This window comes from Sturnira hondurensis, unplaced genomic scaffold, assembly GCF_014824575.4.
Source record: "Sturnira hondurensis isolate 20B ecotype Veracruz unplaced genomic scaffold, ASM1482457v3 Scaffold0000880, whole genome shotgun sequence".
Classification (NCBI taxonomy): Eukaryota; Metazoa; Chordata; class Mammalia; order Chiroptera; family Phyllostomidae; genus Sturnira; species Sturnira hondurensis.
In genome coordinates this window covers 132542-154458 of record NW_028073511.1, presented here as the reverse complement: position 1 = coordinate 154458, position 21917 = coordinate 132542, and the positions used below count along the sequence as shown (strand labels likewise).

The 21917-nt window shown below is 38.9% G+C and overlaps 1 protein-coding gene across 1 annotated transcript in view; it reads right to left on the bottom strand.

The window, feature by feature from the left end:
• DNAH8 (dynein axonemal heavy chain 8) overlaps window positions 1-21917 on the bottom strand; it is a 303075-nt gene that overhangs the window by 169965 nt on the left and 111193 nt on the right. The window contains exons 40-46 of the mRNA XM_037051914.1: window positions 16076-16248; window positions 14732-14910; window positions 9664-9851; window positions 5572-5658; window positions 5381-5488; window positions 4375-4509; window positions 2569-2730 (exon numbers count right to left, since the gene is read on the bottom strand). Coding sequence (XP_036907809.1) covers window positions 2569-2730; window positions 4375-4509; window positions 5381-5488; window positions 5572-5658; window positions 9664-9851; window positions 14732-14910; window positions 16076-16248 — 1032 coding nt within the window. The remainder of the gene's footprint in view (window positions 1-2568; window positions 2731-4374; window positions 4510-5380; window positions 5489-5571; window positions 5659-9663; window positions 9852-14731; window positions 14911-16075; window positions 16249-21917) is intronic.

Here is a 21917-nt window from a genome sequence, read left to right as displayed (position 1 = left end):
ACCTATTAAAGTGCCAATGGCATATTTCACAGACATAGAACAAACACTTCAAAAATTTATATGGAACCATAAAAGACCTCGAATATCAGCTGCAATTTTGAGAAAGAAGAACAAAGTAGGAGGGATCACAATACCTGATACCAAACTGTATTACAAGGTCACCGTAATCAAAACAGCCTGGTACTGGCATAAAAACAGGCACATGGACCAGTGGAACAGGATAGAGAGCCCAGAAATAAACCCAAGACTCTATGGTCAATTAATATTTGACAAAGGGGGCAGCAACATAAAATGGAGTAACAATAGCCTCTTCAACGAATGGTGTTGGGAGAGCTAGACAGCTACCTATAAAAAAATGAAACTCGAGCACCAACTTACACCATACACCAAAATAAATTCAAGGTGGATAAAAGATTTAAATAAAGCTGTGATAGCATTAAAGTCCTAGAGGAGAACACAGGCAGGAAAATCTCAGCTATTTCACAAGCAACAGTGTTACTGATATGTCCCCTAGAGCAAGGGCCATAAAGGAAAGAATAAACAAATGGGATCTCACAAAAATACAAAGCTTCTACACAACTAAGGAAAACAGTATTAAAATAAAAAGAGACCAACTGTATGGGAAAACATATTTGCCAATGATACCTCAGACAAAGGTTTGATCGCCAAAATACATAAAGAACTTACATGACTCCACTCTAAGAAGACAAGCAACCCAATTAAAAAAGGGGCAAAAGACTTAAACAGACACTTCTCCAAGGAGGACATACAGAGGACCCAGAGACACAGGAAAAGATGCTCAGTATCGCCAGCTATCAGAGAGATGCAAATTGAAACCACAATGAGATACCACTTCACACTGGTCAGAATGGCCATCATAAACAAAGCAACAAACAACAAGTGCTGGAGAGGTTGTGGAAAAAAGGGATCCTAGTGCACTGTTTGTGGGAATGCAGACTGATGCAGCCACTGTGGAAAACAGTTTGGAATTTCCTCAGAAAACTGAAAATGGAACTACCATTTCACCTGCCAATTCCACTGCTGGGATTATACCCTAAGAATCCTGAATCACTAATTCAAGAGAACCTATGCACCCCAATGTTCATATCAGCACAATTTACAATAGCCAAGTGCTGGAAGCAACCTAAGTGCCCATCAGTAAATGAGTGAATCAAAAAATGATGGTACATTTACACAATGGAATACTACACAGCAGAAAGAAGGAGCTCCTACCCTTCACGACAGCATGGATGTATCTGGAGAGCATTACGCTAAGTGAAATAAGCCAGGCAGTAAAAGAGAAATACCATATGGTCTCACCTATCGGTGGAACCTAATCAACAAAACAAGCAATCAAAATACAACCAGAGACACTGGAATAAAGAACAAACTGACAGTAACCAGAGAGGAGTGGGTCGAGGGATAATAGGGGATAATAGGGGAAGGGCCATCAAGGAACATGTATAAGGGACCCAAGGGCAAAGCCAAGAGGGGTAAATTCGAAGGTGGGAGGTGGGGAAGGGTGGAGCAGGGCAGGAGTCGTGGTGGTATGAAAATGGAGACAAATGAACTCGAACAACAATAAAATAAATATTTTTAAATGAGATTTTGAAGATGAAAGAAGGTACTATTAATAATTATTTATATATGGTCACCCAACCATAGTGTTACCCAAGCTCCCTAGTAGGGCGCATCAAGTTTACGAGCACTGTTAAGGACCTAGTTTGGTGAACTGTCCAGTTGCTCCATCCTTATGCTTTAGGAACCTAATCAACAAAACAAACAAGCAAGCAAAATATAACCACAGACAATGAAATTAAGAACAAACTGACAGTAACCAGAGGGGAGGTGGGAGAGGATAATGGGGTGGGGGAGAAGGGTGAAGTGTTTTCTCGAGCAACTATACAGGACACATGGACAAAACCAACAGAGGGATGGAATCAGGGGATGGAGGTGGGGATGGCTGAGGTAGTGGGGAGAGGTGGGGAGAAAGGGCAAACAACTGTACTTGGAGAACAATGAAATGTTTTAAAATCGGAAAAACAAAACAGAACTTAGTCTGTAATGAAGCTTTTTACTGGTCCCAGAGAAATAAGAATAATACTCAATTATGGGATTTTTATAAAGCTAACCTAATCCAATTTTTAAAAATTATATTATATTCTGTGTAGCTCAGTGGATTGAGCGCAAGCCTGCAAACCACACGATCGAGGTTCGATTCCCAGTCAGGGCACATGCCTCAGTTGCGGGCCAGTTCCCAGCAGGGGACTCACGAGAGGCAACCATACATTGATATTTCTCTCCTTCTCTCCTTCCCTCCCCCTATAAAGATAAATAAATAAAATATTTTTTAAAATTCTATAATATTCAGCTTTCTGCTGGTAAGCCAACTCTCTGAATAAAATCTAAAAAAATAAAATTTCCACTGGAGAAAAAAATTATATTATATTCTGAAGTTATGCCCTCCCCATCCTATTTTGGCAACTAGATGTCATTCCAAGTGGGTAAAAAAAAACATACAACAACACATGCTTATATTATACTAATAATAGATTCAAGTTTCTTCACCTGCACAAGTTTGAGATTCCAGGGTGGATGGTTTATCAAACCTTCTAACTGAACCTGGTTTCCTACTGCAGCTTGTAGTTCCGAGTAAGTATTACTATCCAGTTGCAATCCTGGAAACAGGTCATTGATTAAGCTGAGGAACAGTGGTTCATCTTCATCAACCTAAGATGGCACAGAATAAATTTACTCATTCAGTTGACAAATGTTCACGGACCAACCATGAAGCACCATAGCACCTGTCACTTCATGCCTGGAGAATAATTTATTACTCTCCTCCCCAAACTTGTATCCTGTAGTACTTTCTCCTGAACACTGCCACTGAATGCACATTACGTATAGCATTGCACCCAAAATTCTTTGCATTCAAAGTCTTCTATAGTCTACCACTCCAAGGTTTGATCTCATTACTTTACCATATGAATGTTCTGCTTCTCACAGACAGGTATACACATTAACCTTAAAAACATGCAATTAACAGTCCCAATCCCATGAAATAAAATGTTAATATTTGTTTAAATTAGGAAAATATACATGGCTCTGCATGACTGGCTCATCCAACATCAGCTGGATAACCATCAGAGCACAGTTCTCACTTCTTTTTTTAAAACTTTTTTTTATTGTGGTTCAAGTACAGGTGTCTCCAATTTCCTCCCACCTCTCCCCCTTACTCCAGGTATCCCCACTTCTCACCCTTGATCCTACCCTCCTTTGGTTTTGTCTTTGTGTCCTTTATAGATGTTCCTGAAAACCCTTCCCCCTTTCCCCCCATTATCCCCTCCCACCTCCCCTCTGGTTACTGTCAGTCTGTTCTTAATTTCAGTATCTCTGATTATTTGCTTGATTGTTTGTTTTGTCAATTAGCTTCCACTTATAGGTGATATCATATGGTATTTGTCTTTCACCACCTGGGTTATTTCACTTAGCTTCCAGAATTCTTGCCTATGAGTCTCAAGAATCCTCAAGGGAAGCAGTGAGGTGTACTGGAAGGAGGAGAAAAATTGGCATCAGAAGGTCTCATGGACTTTTGTTCCAGTTTCTCAACTGACTGTGCTTGTGGATGGGTTCTCCAAACTCTGAGTCTTGGTTCCCTCCTAAGTAAAATGGCAATAAGCACACTGGCCATCTAAACCCCACAGAGTGGCTATGAGACTCAAACAAGACAATATCCCCCAAAAGGTTCTATAATAGTCATGAACTAGACAGGGGTTAATGGTCTGTTTTTATAACTACAATGTGAGCTTCCTTAGAACCATTTCTTCTCCAACCTTGTTCTCCCAGAGTATGGACACCATATAGAGAGTCCCTTGAATAAATACCACATGAACCTGCCCATTAGCTAGTTCAAAACAGCCTGGCTCACTGTGACAAGAGTGAAATCAGGGCAAAAGCTATTATAATCTCCACAGCAAACATTCAATGCATTTTCAGAAAACAGAAATAATGCTGATGTTTTGGGGGAGACATAGCTGAGATGAACCAAGCATATACAGACAAAGCAAAAAGTTCTCGTGGTTCTCTGTGAATCCAGATGTTCATGTTTAGAACATGTCCCATTATGAACAATGGTAGAGTACTGGGCTGAAATTGGGGGGATGAAGCCCACTGATGAAGCCTGTTTTACAGCACACGCCCAACAAGAAGATGCATTGCCAGCCCTCACGGGTCATACAGGCCATGGGGAGTCACATACTCCCTGTAATTACTGATGCTCACAGCCTAACATGAGCCAACCCCCACTTGTCGGCCAAGTAGAAAGAAACCAGGTCAAATTCTGGAAAGAGGAATAAACTCAGAGAAGAGAGATACCAATTTAGAAAGGTTCATATCTCTTAGTCCTCTCATGACAATGCTTAATTCACTGTCTTCTGGTCTGGCTCTTTTCTGAGATCCAAGTGTCCTCAACACAGATAGGATATTTCTCAACCCAAAGTCATAATGAACCTAGAATGGGAACAGAGGGAAGAAGAGCATTTAATTGAAAAGCTCTAACTGAAGGCCTACTATATACATATAGGTAAGTATTCTGATACATATATGCTATAGTCTTGGAGTAGCTGAGCTGCAAAGTTTTATTAGCTAAATTCTTTCACCTTGTATTTAACTGAAAAGTGATCATTCCATTGGAAAGATCAAGCTGTACTATACCGTATTCACACTTTAAATGTCCTCTTAGAATAAGACAGTCTGATGCAGTCTGAAAGGCAGGTTTAAAATACATAACAGATTATATACTGTGTAACCCCAATTATATAACATTTCTTGAAATAAAATTACGGAGATGGAGAGGGGATTCGTGGCTGCAGGAGGTTAGGGGTTTGGGAGAGAGGTGGCTGTGGCTGTGAAAGGGGTAGCATGAGGGAACCCTGTAGTGATAAAACAGGTCTGTATGTTGACTGTGGTGGTGGCTTTATGAATCTACACATGCAATATAATTGCACACACACACACACAGTGAGTGAAATATTAACAAACTCTGGATTGCATCAATGTCCATTATCTGGTTTTGTTACTGTACTGTAGTCATAAGATTTCAACTTTGAAGGAAGTAGGATAATGAATACATGGACCCTCCCGATACATTTCTTTGCAACTTTTGGTGATTTTATAATTATTCAAAAATAAACAGGTATTTAAAATGCATAACCAATAGGGCAAAGTAATTACAAATACACTTTAGAAAAGAGTCAGTGGGATTTTTTTAAGCTTGCTGATTAGCATTTATCAAGTAAAATATCTAAGTAAAATATCAAGTAAAATTGCTAAGTAAAATATCAAGTTTTATATCTAGGGGAAAAAATAAATGTGCAGTTACCTGCTTAGTAAGTTGCTCCTCACAGAGTTTGTAAAGAACATAAAACTTTTGAGCCAAGATTACATTTTCAAGAAAACCACAGCTTGCAAGTTTAACTCGCATAATGATCTGAAAAATTAATACAGTGAGATTTTCAACAACTTGTATGAAAAACAAGAACATAAATCACATGTTTAAACCCCAATGAATACCTGTCTATCCGGAACCATCATAGCGACTGTTCTAAACTGGATTTTTAAGTTTTCTGGTAGTTCCTGGCGCCCAGCATATCCAGGGTTCTAAAAGTTAAAAGTATTTAATTTTTAATTGATATTACATCACTCTCTTACATATTTCCATTATACTAAAAAAAGACACATACATACCACTTTGTGTAGCAAAACTTAAGCATCTATTTATCTATTAGTTAAGAAAACAGAAAATTAAAAAATGAATAAATTCCTAGATAATTATGATTCAAAATGTGTTATTGAAAGAAGAAAATTCAGGATTTCACACTGATGTACTTAGGTAATTTTTATTTTCTCTTCAATTATTCTTTTCAATCAAAATTATAGAGTTCTTTGGCTGACAAAGTACCATTTTGAAAACCCGTGGTGGTGAGAGGAAATAAAAACAGGTGTGGTAAGAAAAATACTGAAAAGGACAAATGTAGAGCTAGAAAGGAAGTTAAGTCCTCATAAGGCTGAGGACAGGTCAGACCCCAAAGTCTTAGGGGTTCAAAGACAAACAAGGCAAAGAGAGATCAGTTACTTGGGAAAAGTACACTAGACACCCATAAGCCCTGACAATTTACTGGGTACTGTCAATGGGCAAGATACCTTGCTCTATGCTGAGAATACAGAGATTGCTGGTTGCCTATCAGTACTTCTTTTCTCCTTCCTTAGTCACAGACACCCAGCTGCAAGCCAGGAGCATCACTACCCAGATTAAAAATTAAATTTCTGACTTCCGCCAAGATGGAGGCATAGGTGGAAACACTGTGCCTTCTCCCACAACCAAGTTTGAATACAACAAAAGTTTTGGAGAACTATGATACACCCAAAGACCAGAAAACGGAATTATACGGAAGTCCGACAGCTACGAACTGTTCAACTGGGACGGTAAGAGAGGCGGAGCCAGCAGCGGAGCTGGGTCAGGCAGGACAGATCCCCCGACCTAGGCGCGCAGGCAGCCCGGAATCAGTCGGGGTGCGGGTCAGACTGACCAAGGTCGCACATTCACGCACAGTGAGACGGACCACGCAGGCCCCAGGGGGCGAACCCAGTGGTGGAGGGCTGACAGCGGTGGCACACTCGAGTGCAGTGGAATGAAACACGTGGGCCTGGTGACGGTGGTGGCTGCGGTGGCAGTGGGGGCCAAGGCAGCAGGCGGCAGACGGGAAGCCATTGTCCCTCTTTGACCCCGCCCCCACATACAACGTCACAACCCAGCGACTGAGTTGCCCTGCTCTGGTGAAAACCTAGGGCTCCGATCCTGCTACTTAACAGGCACGAACAGCCCAGAAGATGGAGCAAGAAGAACTCAAAGTCCCAGAGCCAATAACTCTAAGCGACCAACAGATTGCCAGCCTCTCAGAAGCCCAATTTAAGACACTATTTATCAGGATGCTCACAGAATTGGTAGATTATAGTCACAAATTAGAGGAACATATGAAGGCTAAACTAATTGAAATGAATGGAGATGTCCAGGAAACCAACAGCGATGGAAAGGAACCTGAGACTCAAATCAATGGAATGGACCAGAAGGAAGAACGAAACATCCAACCAGAAAAGAATGAAGAAATGAGAATTCAAAACAATGAGGAGAGGCTTAGGAACCTCCAGGACATCTTTAAACGTTCCAACATCCAAAGTATAGGGGTACCAGAAGGGGGGAAAGAAACAGCCACGAGTGGAACACTTATTTGAACAAATAATAAAGGAGAACTTCCCCAGTCTGGCAAAGGAAATAGACTTCCAGGAAATCCAGGAAGCTCAGAGAGTGCCAAAGAAGTTGGACCCAAGAAGGAACACACCAAGGCACATCATAATTACATTAGCCAAGACCAAAATGAAGGAGAGAATCCTAGAAGCAGCAAGGGATAAGGGGACAGTCACCTACAAAGGAGTACCCATCAGACTGTCAGCGGATTTCTCAAAAGAGACCTTACAGGCAAGAAGGGGCTGGAAAGAAGTATTCCAAGTCATGAAATCCAAAGACCTACAGCCAAGATTGCTTTATCCAGCAAAACTTTCATTTAGAATGGAAGGACAGATAAAGTGCTTCTCAGATAAGGTCAAGTTCAAGGAGTTCATCATCACCAAGCCCTTATTATATGAAATGCTAAAGGGACTTATATAAGAAAAAGAAGATGAAAAATATTAACAGTGAAAGGACAGCAAACACCCAGTTATTAACAACCACACCTAAAACAAAAGCAAACCAAGAGGACAGCTAGATCAGGAGTGGAACCATAGAAATGAAGAACACATGGAGGGTTAGCAACAGGGGGGTGGGAGGAGGAAAAGGGGGGAGAAGGCACAGAAAATAGCATAGATGGTAGGTAGAAAATAGATAGGGGAAGGGCGAGAATAGTGGGGGAAATACAGAATCTAAAGAACTTGAGACACATGGTTATAAACTAAGGGGGAAGAATAGTGGGGGAGGGAGTGTGCGGGTGGAGGGGAATGCAGGGGGGGAATAGAACAACTGTAATGGTATAATCAATAAAATATATTAAAAAATAAAAAGAAAGAAAAAAAAAGAAAATTTTACCCCGGAAAAAAAATTTAATTTCCCACCCAATGTGACACCATGAAATGCAAAGAAATGCACTGTATGAAATAACTGCAATAAAACAGTGATGTTTCTATTGTAATTTAGTCATAAGGTGACCAAGAGGTTGGAAACCATGATGGAGTAGAAACACAGAAGAATCTTAAGAGAGTAAATTCTTATGTGTTAAGCCACTATTTTTCATGTCTCAGTTATTCACAGCCTAACCTAGTATCTAATCAATGTTTCCAATATGATTCTTACTCCAGGGAGAACGTTAAACTTCTTTTAAGAAGTTTGTGCTATGCCGCAGTCATCACAACAAGTATTTTCATCCCATTTTCTAAGTTATAACATTACTTCAGGATCATTATTTACCCCCAACTGCTTTCCAGACATCTGCTTACAATATAACTTATCAGAAACTTTCCTTATTTTGCTTCCTATGGTTTATCCAATGGGACAGTTAGATCTCAGGGGACGGTAAGAGATCTTACCGTCTAAGATCTTACGGTCTTACTGTCTAACGGTAAAAGATCACGGTACTTTGTGTTAACTTGCAACTTAGAGATTTAATTAAATAGAAAACATATAAAAAACATTAAGTAAAACTGGTTCAATGTTAACTTCACTTTTCTAATTCATAGAAACCTCTATTTATTTGTGTCTTTAGTTTTCTATCTGTACAACATTGAATCCCAAAGCTCTGCCCTCAAACCTCAAACACATGATAAATGAATTTGCCACAGTTCTTTGCTCTAGGACCTTACTGAATTATTTGGGAAGTTTTAAATCATACCCATCACCCTTTCCTAAGTTTCAGAGAAAATCAAACGTAGAGGGTAAGTAGCCAGGTGTTGACATTAGACGATATCATCTTTCTCTAACTGGCTGTGTGACTTGAGCAAGTTTTTAAATATCTCTGTGCCTCAGGTACCTCAGTTATAAAACAGCTACCATGCAAAGTCGGGTCCTGACTACACTCCCCTGCCCCTTTGAAGTTACGTGTGGCATGTGAATTGCTTTCACTTATGGTTCTGACTTGTGTCACTTCTGGACAGAAACTCTAAGAGCCAGAGCATAATTGTTCATGTTCTTTCATGATCTCTTTTTCCTGGGCTACAGAAACCAGCAAAGATTGAGAAAGTATCAGACGAAGGGCATAAACAGCAGACCCTACCCTCTCCATCAACTCCATCGACAGGGAGAAACAAATCTTTGACATATTAAGCCATTAAGATTTGGCTGTTGTTACGATAGCTACCCTGTCAGATACAATACAGAAAACATATAGCCCATCACCTTACACATAGTAAGTGTTCAATAAACAGAAGCTATTATTATAATTAACATATCACTATTTTGTCTTATGTCTAGGGTATTTTTAATACTAAAAAAACATATGATTTATAAGAATAGCTCTTTACCCCTCGACCATCAGTCATTACCCACTAATGGATACTTTCTTGTGCTTAAATCTATAACCATTAAACCAACCAAACTGCATTTAAAACCTGTGTTCTCACCATTGTTAAGAAGATTCCAAATTCTGGATTTAAATCAACACAATCACCATCAGAAAAAATAAACTGTTTTTTTCTTTCTTTTCTTGCTGTCAAAACAATGTAAATTTGTTGGGCTGCCACTGACAAGACGGGTAATTCAATTCTGTTAAACTCATCAAAACAGCCCCAAGAACCTGACTGTGCAAGACCTGGTATGAAAAACAGTTAATTTGAAAAGTTTTACTTCTTAAAAGCAACCATTTCTCCAAAATGCTCTCAAACAATTATATATTAAAATACCATTTATATAAAATTTCATATCTGGCTATTTAGAAAGACATATTCAATTCCAGTGATATAAAGAGGTTTCATTATTTACACACCATAGCCGAGACACTGAACATCGTGCATTGTCAAAATGAAAGTACAGGCATGTCAGGGATGCGTGGGGTGAAGTTTGACTCCACCTGGAGGCCCCAGCTCCAGTAGGGATTGGGGAGGAAGGGGCTGTGAAGTTTGGGAAAACTGACAAAATAAGGAATGTCCTCTCTGATCAGACATCTCTGCTCCTTTCTTGTTAAAATGAAAGAAATATCAGGAGGCTGGGTAAGACAGAGAAGAGCCAAAGGGATTTTTATTTATTGCTTACAAAACCCAGCACAAAGAAAGACCTGCATATTATGAGCATTGCTCCTGCCTAATCTCTAAGAATGAAAACCTTCATTATCTTCAGCTACATGAAATGCTCTTCTTTCTTTTATTTTTTGCCCTCTCCCCCTTAAGTTTTTCTTCTCTCTCCTTTGGGCATTGCCATTATAGATGTTGGAATTTATAAAGCTCTCCCTATGACCCCTAAGTTTTTTTAAAACTTTCTATTTCCTTTTGTAATGTATTGTCTTAGCTAGATATTCATTCCAATTCACGAGGTTTTTTAAAATGTACATATTCAGTATACAAATTTTCCAGTAGTTTTTTTTTGTCATAGCAGCTTGTTGTTTTTAAATCGGTTGTATGTGATAAATTCTTAAATCTCTTTAAGCTATTAATTTTATTTACTTTTGAATTTTCTTCTGTTTTCTCTGTTAATCAGTTTAGTAGTAGGTCTCTNCTCTCCTTTGGGCATTGCCATTATAGATGTTGGAATTTATAAGCTCTCCCTATGACCCCTAAGTTTTTTTAAAACTTTCTATTTCCTTTTGTAATGTATTGTCTTAGCTAAATATTCATTCCAATTCACGAGGTTTTTTAAAATGTACATATTCAGTATACAAATTTTCCAGTAGTTTTTTTTGTCATAGCAGCTTGTTGTTTTTAAATCGGTTGTATGTGATAAATTCTTAAATCTCTTTAAGCTATTAATTTTATTTACTTTTGAATTTTCTTCTGTTTTCTCTGTTAATCAGTTTAGTAGTAGGTCTCTGATTTGGGTGCCTTCCTAATTCCTTCAAATATGTTATGAGACTTTGTTATCACTGCATATGTATATATTTCCTTATCCATATTGCAAACTCCTGTTTGCAGGATGCATTCTTGCCTCTGGTGATTTGAGGGAAGTGATGGGAGACCAGAAGAGCCTCCTCTCTAGGCCTGGGGCTTGCAGTCTGACCTGCAGCTCTGCTTCCCTCTCCAGCACAAGCCCCTGCCTGGTGGTTGATCGTTGCCAGGATTCCCACATCAGATAGCTGTGCTACAGCTTTTACATGGAGTAGAAATGCTTTCCCTTTGCCTTCTACTGTACTTGTAGTATCATGGGGTTTACCTCGCACTCTGGCCTGCTTCTCTCAACCATCCCCAACCCTGGAGCTGGGAGTGATCCACGGGCAAGGACTCTTCTCTTTGATTAGAAAATGATTCTCCAGGCTCAAGAATGTTTTAACAGACAGGCAGTTAAAAATAATAATAATGAATACCCACGCATCCACCTGTCAAACCTTAACAATATGCTTCAGATTTCATTCTAAAGAATAATGTTAGAACTAAAGTTAGAGCCCCTGTATATCCCTCTTGGATCCACATTCCCTCCTCTTGAGGTAACCTCTACACTGAACTTGACGTCTGTGGTTCCTATGCATACTTTTAAACTATTGCTCTTATGCATGTGTTCATGAACACTGTGTTATTTTGCATGTCCAAATTTTATATGTATCTATTTATCTACATCTGTCTATAAATAGTATATATACACATACATATCCTCTATATGTATATATAGAATAAAATATTGTATTTTACTATAAAATCTATAAAATATTAAACATATCCTCCCCAAATTTGAATCATTAGCTCAGTATTTTTCTGAGACTCTTCTGTACTGACACATGAAAATCTAATTCACTATTTTAAAAGGCTGTTCTGTATAGTATTCCCTTGCATACACATACCAGTTTAAAAATTCCTTCTACTCTCAGTGGATATTTGGGTTGCTCCTAATAATTTGTCATAACGACATGTCAGTCTTGCTCATGTATTCTGGCCATCTGTGTGAGGAGTGAAAATGCTATGCTTGCTGCTCAGAGCAGGGACACCTTCACATCTACCACCAGTTACCAAACTGTTCTCGAAGCAGCTCTGCCAATTCACACACATAAGGAGTTGCAATTTCTGCACGTTCTCACTGACATGGTTTAGTCAGACTTTCCAATTTTTGCGGATCTGGCAGGAGTGAGACCAGCATCTCACTATCGTTTTTTGCTTCTTGATAATTTGAAGAAAATACAGCAGGAGGTAGGAGAGCTGAGAATACATAGGCATGCTTTTTCTACCGAACAAAGTACACTCCTCCCAGTAGTGGATGATTGCTTCTGTTGCTCTATATCTTGCTACCAAGCTGGGAAAAAAATGTCTTACTTATACTGTTGTTAATCTGGTGTGAACAAAATGGGATCTCTTTGTAATGTACAATTCTTTGATTAAGGGTCATTTGGCTTTCTTCATTTGTGCAATGCCTGTTTAAGATTTTTCTTCATTTTTCTGTTGGGTTATTTCTTTCTCATTGATTCACAGGCTTTACTCATATATTTGGAATAGTAATCCTTTGTAGGTAAAATACATTGCTAATGCTGTTTCCAAATTTCTGGCATGATGTTTCTCTCTTTTTGGTATCCACTGATGAACAGATGTTTTTAACTTAGAGTAGACAAAGTATCAATTTTTGTATTAAAAATCCCTTTTACTGTGAAAACAGATATTTTTATTACCTCCCAAAAAACTTTACAGTTTTGCCTACCACATTTAGACATTTAATTCCTAGAACTAAGTTTTATATATGATTTAAGCATCCAATTTCCTTTTTAAAATATTAATCAACTGTTGTCCCAGAACAATTTATTGTAAAGTTTGCCTCTTCCTCACTGATTTGCAGTAACACCTTTGCCATTTGTCAGGTACCCTTAGCTTCTTTTTGCATTCTCTATTATATTCCACTGGTCTACTCATCAATCCCTACACCAATACCACACTCTCTAAATCACATTATAAATGGTAGCTTTCTGAAATTCATTTTCTGTTTCGTATGATTTATCAAAATAAAGGTTTTTTTGTATTGATTTCATATTCTAGGAAACTTGCTAAATTCTATTTTTCTATAGATTTTGTTGAATTTTTAAGTGTATTATATCACTTATAAAGAATAAAATTTTTCTTTCTTTCATTCCAATCATTGTATTTTTCTTGTTTTTTACTGCAGAGGGTAGAACCCGAAGCACAGGAGTGACTACAAGAAATAATAATGGGAATGCCTATCTTATACCTCATTTCAAAGAGAATGTTCCCAAATTTTCAAGTATAATGTGTGCTTTGGACATCTTTTATCAAATGAGCCATATGGATGAATATTTGGGGGGAAGAATTTAAGGAAAGTAAGAGTAAGGGATCTGAGAAGGGAATGTGCTTTGAACATTTGAGAAACATCAGAAAGGTCAATATAGCTGCAGTAGAGAGAGTGAGGGGAGCAGAGAGTATTAGGAGATGGAATCAGGTAAGAACATTACAATGAGGAGCAGGCAGGTGTGAATGTGTAAGACAATAAAGGCCCATTGTAGGGATGTCGGCTTTAATTCTGAGTGAAGCCACTCGGCAGCTTTCAGCAGGAGAGCATCACAACCTGACTCACATGCAGAAGTACTGCTGTTGTGCTGTTTTGAGACTAGAATGGAGAGGACAAGGGTAAACACAGGGAGGCCAATTAGGCAGCTTTTTGGAATAGTGCAGGTGAGAGACAATGATTGGCTTGAACCAGTATGCTGCAGTAGGAATCAGAGGTGATTAGATTTGGGGTGTATTTTGAGGATAATAGAGTTTGTTGACAGTGTAAATGTGAGTATGAGAGGAAAACAAAGATTTTTTTTTGTCTGAGCATCTGGAAAAACAAAGTTGCTACTTAGTGTGATGGGGAAGGCTGAGGATGGATTAGATACGGGGTGAGGAGATCACAGGTTTAGACCTATTAGATATCTCAGTGGAGATGTCAAGTAATAGAGGTCAGTTACATGTATGAATCTGAAATTTCAAGAAGTCCAAGCTAGAGATATAAATTTGATCACACAGATAGTATTTAACGTAGGGGTCTGTGTGCGATCACCAAGAGAATGCATGTAGGTAGAAAGGAGAGGACCATGAAGCACTGAGTTCTAAGACTGAAGTGCTCTCTAATCCTTTTTCTTTGCTCATCTGAAACCATCTTCTACCTATCTTTCAAGATTTTCTCAGAATATCCCCTCTGTTGATGGTTCTCCCTCTTCTTTTCCAGTGTTTCTGTGCTTTAAAAAAACCAGTCATTTCAGTGGGGTTTAACGTATGTCATTGGTTTGTTATCTTCATTTTATCCCCTCCACCACTGTTTCCACCATTGGTAATAAATTGACTCCATTTTCATAATCCAATACACATTCAACTCATGGACTATCATGCTGGTAATATTATTGAAGCAATGAAACTGACGATATCCAGCCATTTTTGACCAAGAAAAATGGCAATATATGCATCAACCAATACCAATTTTGTTATGTGGGAAAATATCACTTTAGATTTATATCAGAAAATAAGCACAAAAACAAATTCACCAAAAATAATTGAACTGTTTGACACTTGCCTTTAAAAATCCTTCCTAGCCCTCTGAAATCCATTTGATCTGAGCAGTTAAACACGACTACATACTTTCCCAAACATCTTCCCATGTCTTTCGTAGTTTCTGTTTTGCCAGTGCCCGCAGGTCCTGCTGGAGCACCTCCCATGTTCATTCCCAAAGCCTGTGCTAAAGTTATATAACATCTGCAAATGTCAATTGGATAGGGCATTGTGAGTATGGGGTAACACATTCCAGTAAAGCACAAGCAAAAGAACATTGTGATTAAAATGGCCTGTTTCCTTTAGACTTTTAGCTGCTCACATATAAGACAGGCACCAAACAAGACTGGAATACCTGACATTCATTCGTAGTAGTAAAGCGAGTGACTGCAAAAATTTCTTGGGACAAACTTCTGAACTCCACAAGAAGCTGGTATAAGCCAACTCTAACACACCATGAAAAATTGTTTTACTATGAAATGTTGCATTTATTCAGATAAGTTCAAGAATAATCTAATAAACCTCCCTGTATCTATGATCCAGCTTCAGTGACATTTGTTTCAGAATTAAGTAAAACTTAGTAAAGCTTCATGATACATGAAGCTTTGTGTGAAACATCAATGGAAGGGAAAACACACTGACAAATTTATGTGGCAGTGGCCCTGGGCAGAGAAAGGGAAGCTGGGTGAATCCAGAGGAGGCCGAAGGGCCAGAGGCTGAAGGGCTGAAGGGCTGAAGAGGAGGCTGAAGACCAAATTTATATGTGGTAATTTTACCTGGAGGCAGCCCTATGTAAAGTAATGGCAGAATTAATTGTTCTAGGATCCAATTTAAGTCAATTCTACAAACATTTATTGGGTGTCTTCTATGCCCAACATGTTGAACTGTGGCAGACACATAAAGATGAAAAAGACTCAGTTCTAGTCTAGTGTCATATGCTAGAGAAAGCTATGAGGGGATCTGCCATTAACTGACTGGCAGTTCAGACCTGGCCAAGAAACTGCACTTTAGGGATCAATTTCCACATGAAAAACCAGGAGACTAAATCAGATGATCCTTCTTTGTGATTCTAACAACCTCCTTTATGGTGCAGAGATATTTTTCCATCTTGCAATCTAAAGTTTATTATTAAATTACTCATAGTCAACATTCCGGGTTGCTCTGATTCTTTCATCTTTTTCTACTTTATTAAACTTTAATGTACATTATATGTAATGTACATGTATTTCACTGTTATACTGACTTTGATGAGCTAGCATAGACCTAACACAGCAGCAAGAAGATTGTTAATATTTCAAATGCAATTTTGAAATAATTTTAAGCACATTACTTAATTGTAAAATGGAATAACAAAAATGAAGTGTCCTACCTGTCTGTTAATGGAGTGATAACAAGTCGATCGGTGCATCCCAGAAATTCGTTTTGGTAAATAAAATCAACATTTGTAATAGAGACTACAGTTTGATCCAAATCTTCTTTAAAATAAAATCTACTCTGTTTTAGCCACTCAAAATCAGTTACTGATTTGATATGCATTTTTACCTTAAAAACATAAAATAAAAAGAAATTGCATATTAAATTACAATAGCATAAAACATAATCATATTGGCAGTTGTTACTCATTCATGAATTATCCTCATTCATTTAAAATGTATTTACTGAGTCCCTCCTTTGGCCTGACACTATGGTAGGTAAAGAGGGAAAGACATAGTTCCTGTATTCTGGGATTTCGAGAAAAGGACAAAAAACAAACAGATAAGTAATTGTGATAAAGTAAGAAAGAAATTCAGCGTTTATGAAAATATACAGCAAGATGTAACCTAGTGTAGGGTATCTCAGAAGAATATTCAAAAAAAAAGAAGAAGAAAGAAAAGGAAGGAAGAAAGAAGGAAAAAGAAAGAAGAAACATAAAAACTAACACCTGGATAAATAGTAAGAATTAGCCAGGGAAATAAAACAAAAAGGGTGGGTGATGGAGGGGTGGGAGGGCAAAATATCTCAGGCAAAGGCAGAGAAGATCTTGTTGGCATGTTCAAGAAACTGAGTGAAGCTTATTACAGCTGAGGGGCTCTAGAGAAAGGAGTAAGAGCTGAGGCTTCTTGGTGCATGGGAAACAGGTTGGGCATTGTTCCCACAGCAATGGGAAGCCACTGAAGGGATTAAGCAGGGAGATGCTCACATATGCACATATGCCTTCCTATACCAGCAATGTGGCCAAGCCAATCAACTAGCTTAATCACTTGTGTATACCTATGAGACCATCAGTACCAGGCTCCTTCTGCAATGGATACAAGAAACAGAAACCAGGCAAGCCTGTTTAGGAACATCCTACTACCACAATCACCCTCTGGGATGTTTCATGACTCCATTGGCAAACTTGGAAAAACCTAGTTTTTCTAGCCCTACCCATTCAGGGAATTCAACATAGGAAAATGGCAAATCGTCCCCTTCACTGCTCTTAAACCCAGTGGCTCACTTCCAGGTCATTCAACTGAAACTGGAAAATGGACCACTGACAAATATACAATGTTCAGATCTCCATCTAATCAAGTCTCCATGCTATGTGCAAGCTTGCCTTTTCTGGTATCGTTTCATTGTTAACGACCTTGCCTTCCCTCCAGTTAATAATTCTTGCTTCCCTCCTAAAGCACAGTTTGTATTTATCACCTTAAAAGAGCTACTTTTGGATAACCTAACTGGTGCCACTCCCAGGGACTTTGCTCTCTAACATGGGACCTATAGCCATGGAGATGCAGTCAGCTAGCTACTTTCAACAATCCATTAAGATGGTGAGAGAAGATGAAAGAGGATGAAGAAAGAATAGCTGGGGGAGACTTCCAGTCAAGATTGTGGTGTACTACACAAATACAGTACTCAAATTCTACCATAACCACATCAAAATTACAACTAAACTAGAGAACAACCATCATTCGGAACCATCTAAAATCTAGCTGAATGACAGTCCTACAACTAGGGATTTAAAGAAATCACATAGAGACTGGCAGGAGGGGCAGAGACACTGAATGGGCTGGTCCCATATGCATACGTGGCAGATAAAAACTATATCTCACCTGCAGAGGTCCCCCCTGAGGAGTGAAGGACCCAGCACCACACACCAGGCCTCCCAGCCTGGCATTCCACTGCCAGGAAGAGAAGTCCTCATAGCTCTGGCTGTAAAAACCATCAGGGAACGTAGGTGAGTGAGACAGAGAACTTCAGGAGTCCTAGGTGTTCCCCTTAAAGGACTCACACACAGACTTACTTGGACCCACTCAGAGCTCCAGCACTGGGGCAGTTTGAAAGGTTGAAAGGTTCAAACCCTCCAGCTCGAAAGGTTTGGGGCACATACGGGGAGGAACTGAATTGCCTGGCATGAGAGCAATAGCTGAAGGGGTAGCTTTCTCCCAGACAAAAGTGCTGGCAGATGTCACTGTTCTTTTTCTGAGACCTAACCCTCCCCCCATAGACCTGGCAGGTGGGCACCATATCTAAGTCTTCATTATCCTGGTTCATAATGTTCTCCCCACCCTCATGATTCCTTGAGAATCCACCCCACCCAACTTGTGGACCCACCCAAGCTGTTTCCAGAGGCTGTTCCACACAAATGGTCTCTCTTGCCTCACACTTCAGACTTTCCTAAAATCTCTCAAATAAGCAACATCTGGCATTTGCAGACCCTGCAACTCTTGCTAACTGGCCCCAGGCCTGGCACTAGTGGCAAAAGGCTTTGGTTTGAAGCTTGGCCTCTTTGGACACCTCCAAGCCCAGTACAAGTAGCAACTACCTGAAGACAGCTCTGTGACTGACCTCTCACATCCGAGGAGGCCCCAGAGCCAGAGCCACTCCTTCAGATCTCCATGAATGGCACACTCAGGGGAGGACTTCATGAGCACCAAAGCCCCACTCAAGCAAGTCCTGCTCCGTAGGGTCAACTCCTGCACAGCAGCTCCTCCGCTGCACCCTCCCAGTGATGCGAACAGAAATCAAGGCTCAACTATAATTGGACAGTGCACACAGTCCACACAATGGGCACCTGGAGCACTAAGCTCAGGAGACTGGGAGGCTATGCTACTGGGCTCTAAAGGACATGTACTACACAAAGACACTCTACCAAGTTCAGGAGATGTAGAAACTCTACGTAACAACATAGAAACAAACACAAGGAAGCAGCCAAAATGTGAAGACAAAGAAACAGGTCCCAAATTAAAGAATAGGAGAATTCTCAAAAAAAAAAAAGAAAAGAAAAGAAAAAAGAACTACTGTTATTTTGCCATGTATAGTGTGCACTTTTTGCCCAAAAATTTTTGTGGGAAAAGTAAGAGTGTTTGTTATACATGTGTATAATGATTACATACCATGAGTATAATTATCCTGTGTATAATGTGCACAAAAACATGAGTGTACATTATACATGGCAAAACACGATAAATAAAATGGAAGCAAGCAAACAACCAGATACAAGGTTCAAAATATTGGTTTTAAGGATGCTCAAGGAACTTAGTGAGAACAACACAAATAAATGACATAGAAACCATATAAAAAGAACCAGTCAGAAATGAAGGATACATTAACTAAAATGAAGAGTAATTTACAGGGAATCAATAGTAGAGTAGATAAAGCCAAGAATCAAACCAGTGATTAGAAATACAAGGAAGCAAAAAATACCCAAAACACCTAATCAGAACAGCAAAAAAAAAAAATGAGGACAGTGTGAGGAGCCTCTATGACAACTTCAACTGTATCAACATTTGCATCATGGGGGAGCTGGAAGGAGAAAAGAGAAAGAGAGCAAGGAATTAAAAACCTATTTGAAAAAATAATGATGGAAAACTTCCCTAACATGGCAAAGAAAGTATACAAATCCAGGAAGCACAGAATCCCAAACAAGATGACCCCAAAGAGGACCACACATCATAATTAAAGACACATCATAATTAAAATGCCAAAGGTTAAAGACAGAGAGAGAACCCTAAAAGCAAGAGGAAAGAAGTTAAGTTACCTACAAGGGAGCTCCTGTAAGATTGTTGTCTGGGGGGTGAAGATGGGAGAAACAGAAAGATGTTGGTTAAAAGGTACAAACTTTCAGTTATAATACAAGTAAGTTCTGGAGATCTGGGGACCTGATGTACAGCATAGTGACTGGAGTTAATAATACTATACTGTATAACTGGCATTTGCTAAGAAACCACACACATACACAAAAAATGGTAACTATGTGAGGTGATAGAGGGGTTAACTATCACCTCACATTTGGAGTACATATTTCACACTGTATACACAGGTCTGTCCAGAAAGTATCCAGCCATATCCTATGGAAAATAGAGGTATTTATTGAAAAAAATACAAGATACAAAAAACATTGTACATAAAACAATGATGCCTCATCCCCCTTCAAAGTAGGCACCTTGGACCTCACACAGTTCTCTCAATTGCCATCAGCTTCTCCATCATATTTTCCTGAATCTCATCAATTCAGGAAAATCTCTTCCCTTTCAAAGGTGATTTTAGTTTTGGGAAAAGCCAGAAGTCACAGAGTACAAAATCTGGGCTGTAGAGAGGCTGAGTCATTTAGGTGGTTTAATGTTTTGCCAAAAAACTCTGCACGAGATGTGATTCATGAGTAGGTGTGTTGTTGAGATGAAGCTGCCAATCAGCAGTTGACCATAGCTGTGGCCTTCTGAATCATCTGAATAGTTTCCGTGGAGGAATGTTCAAGCTTAACACAAAACTGGATGCACATTTGTTGCTCTACTTGCTCAGTCGTTTTGAATGTGATGGCCACACAGTACACATGCTCACTCAACAGCATCTACCACTCCTACTGAACTAGTACAGTGAAGTCATCACTGTTCACACATGTGCATTTCAGTCTACTCTCCTTGGCTGCCAGGTTACATCAGTGTTGTGCAATGTTGTGTTCTGGTTACATTAACAATGGTTGCACTTTTTCTGGACAGACCTTGTATATCAAATTATCACACTGTACACCTTAAATATATATAATTTTTGTTAATCTGTACCTTTCTAAAGTTGGAAGGATGAACTTTCACATGAAAGCAAAATATAAATAAAAATGTAAAAATACGATCACACTAAACATTTTTAATACCATAAAAAAGAGTGTCAGCTTATATCTCAAAAGAAACTTTGCAGGCCAGCCCTGACCCACATGGGTCACTTTTGGGGGCATTGTCCCACAAAGTGAAACGTTGCCGGTTTGATTTCTGGTCAGGGCACATGCCTGGGTCACAGGTTCTTCCCGTTGTAGGCACGTACAAGAGACAACTGATCTATGTTTCTATGTTACATTGATATTTCTGTCCTCCCCTTTCTCCCTACCCTCCCTTCTCTCTAAAAATAAATAAATAAAATCTTTTTTAAAAGCTTTAAAAATAAAGAGACTTTGCAGACCAGAAAGGAATGGCAAGAAATATTCAAAGTGATGAAAAGCAAGGACCTACAACCAAGATTACTCTATTCAGCAAAGCTATCATTTAGAATCCAAGGACAAATGAAGAACTTCCCAGACAAATAAAGCTAAAGGAGTTCATCACCACCAAACCATTATCAGATGAAATGTAAAGGGTCTTCTTTAAGAAGAAAAAAGGAAGAAAAAAGACAAAAATATGCACAATACAATGACAATAAATACATATCTCTCAATGATTGAATTAAAAAAAACCAAAATAAACAGACAAGCAGAACAGAAAGAGACTCATAGGTACAGAGAACATTTTGACAGCTGTCAGATAGGAGGGGGCTTGGGAGGATGGGTATAAAAGATGAAGGGATTAAAACATACAAATTGGTTGCTACAGAATAGTCACGAGGATGTAAAGTACAGCATAAGGAAAGTGGTCAGTGATGTCCTGGTAGCTATGTGAGGTATCAGATGGGCGCGGGATTCATTGGGATAATCACTTGGAGAGTTGTATGGTGTCTATCACCATGTGTATACCTGAAACTAATGCAATACCATATATCAACTGTTATTGAAAAATAAGAGACAAAGAAAAATAGTTAATATTTATTGAGTTCTTACTATATAACAGGCTATTCTAAGCATTATACATGAAAAAATAAAATACAAATATGCTGGCCAAGAAATCTCATTTAGTTGGGATGCAAACTGACCATGAGTTCAATAGTGATTAAGACAAAAAGAAAACAGCTTCATGGCTTAATTGTGTATAAATTTTTAAAATCAATTT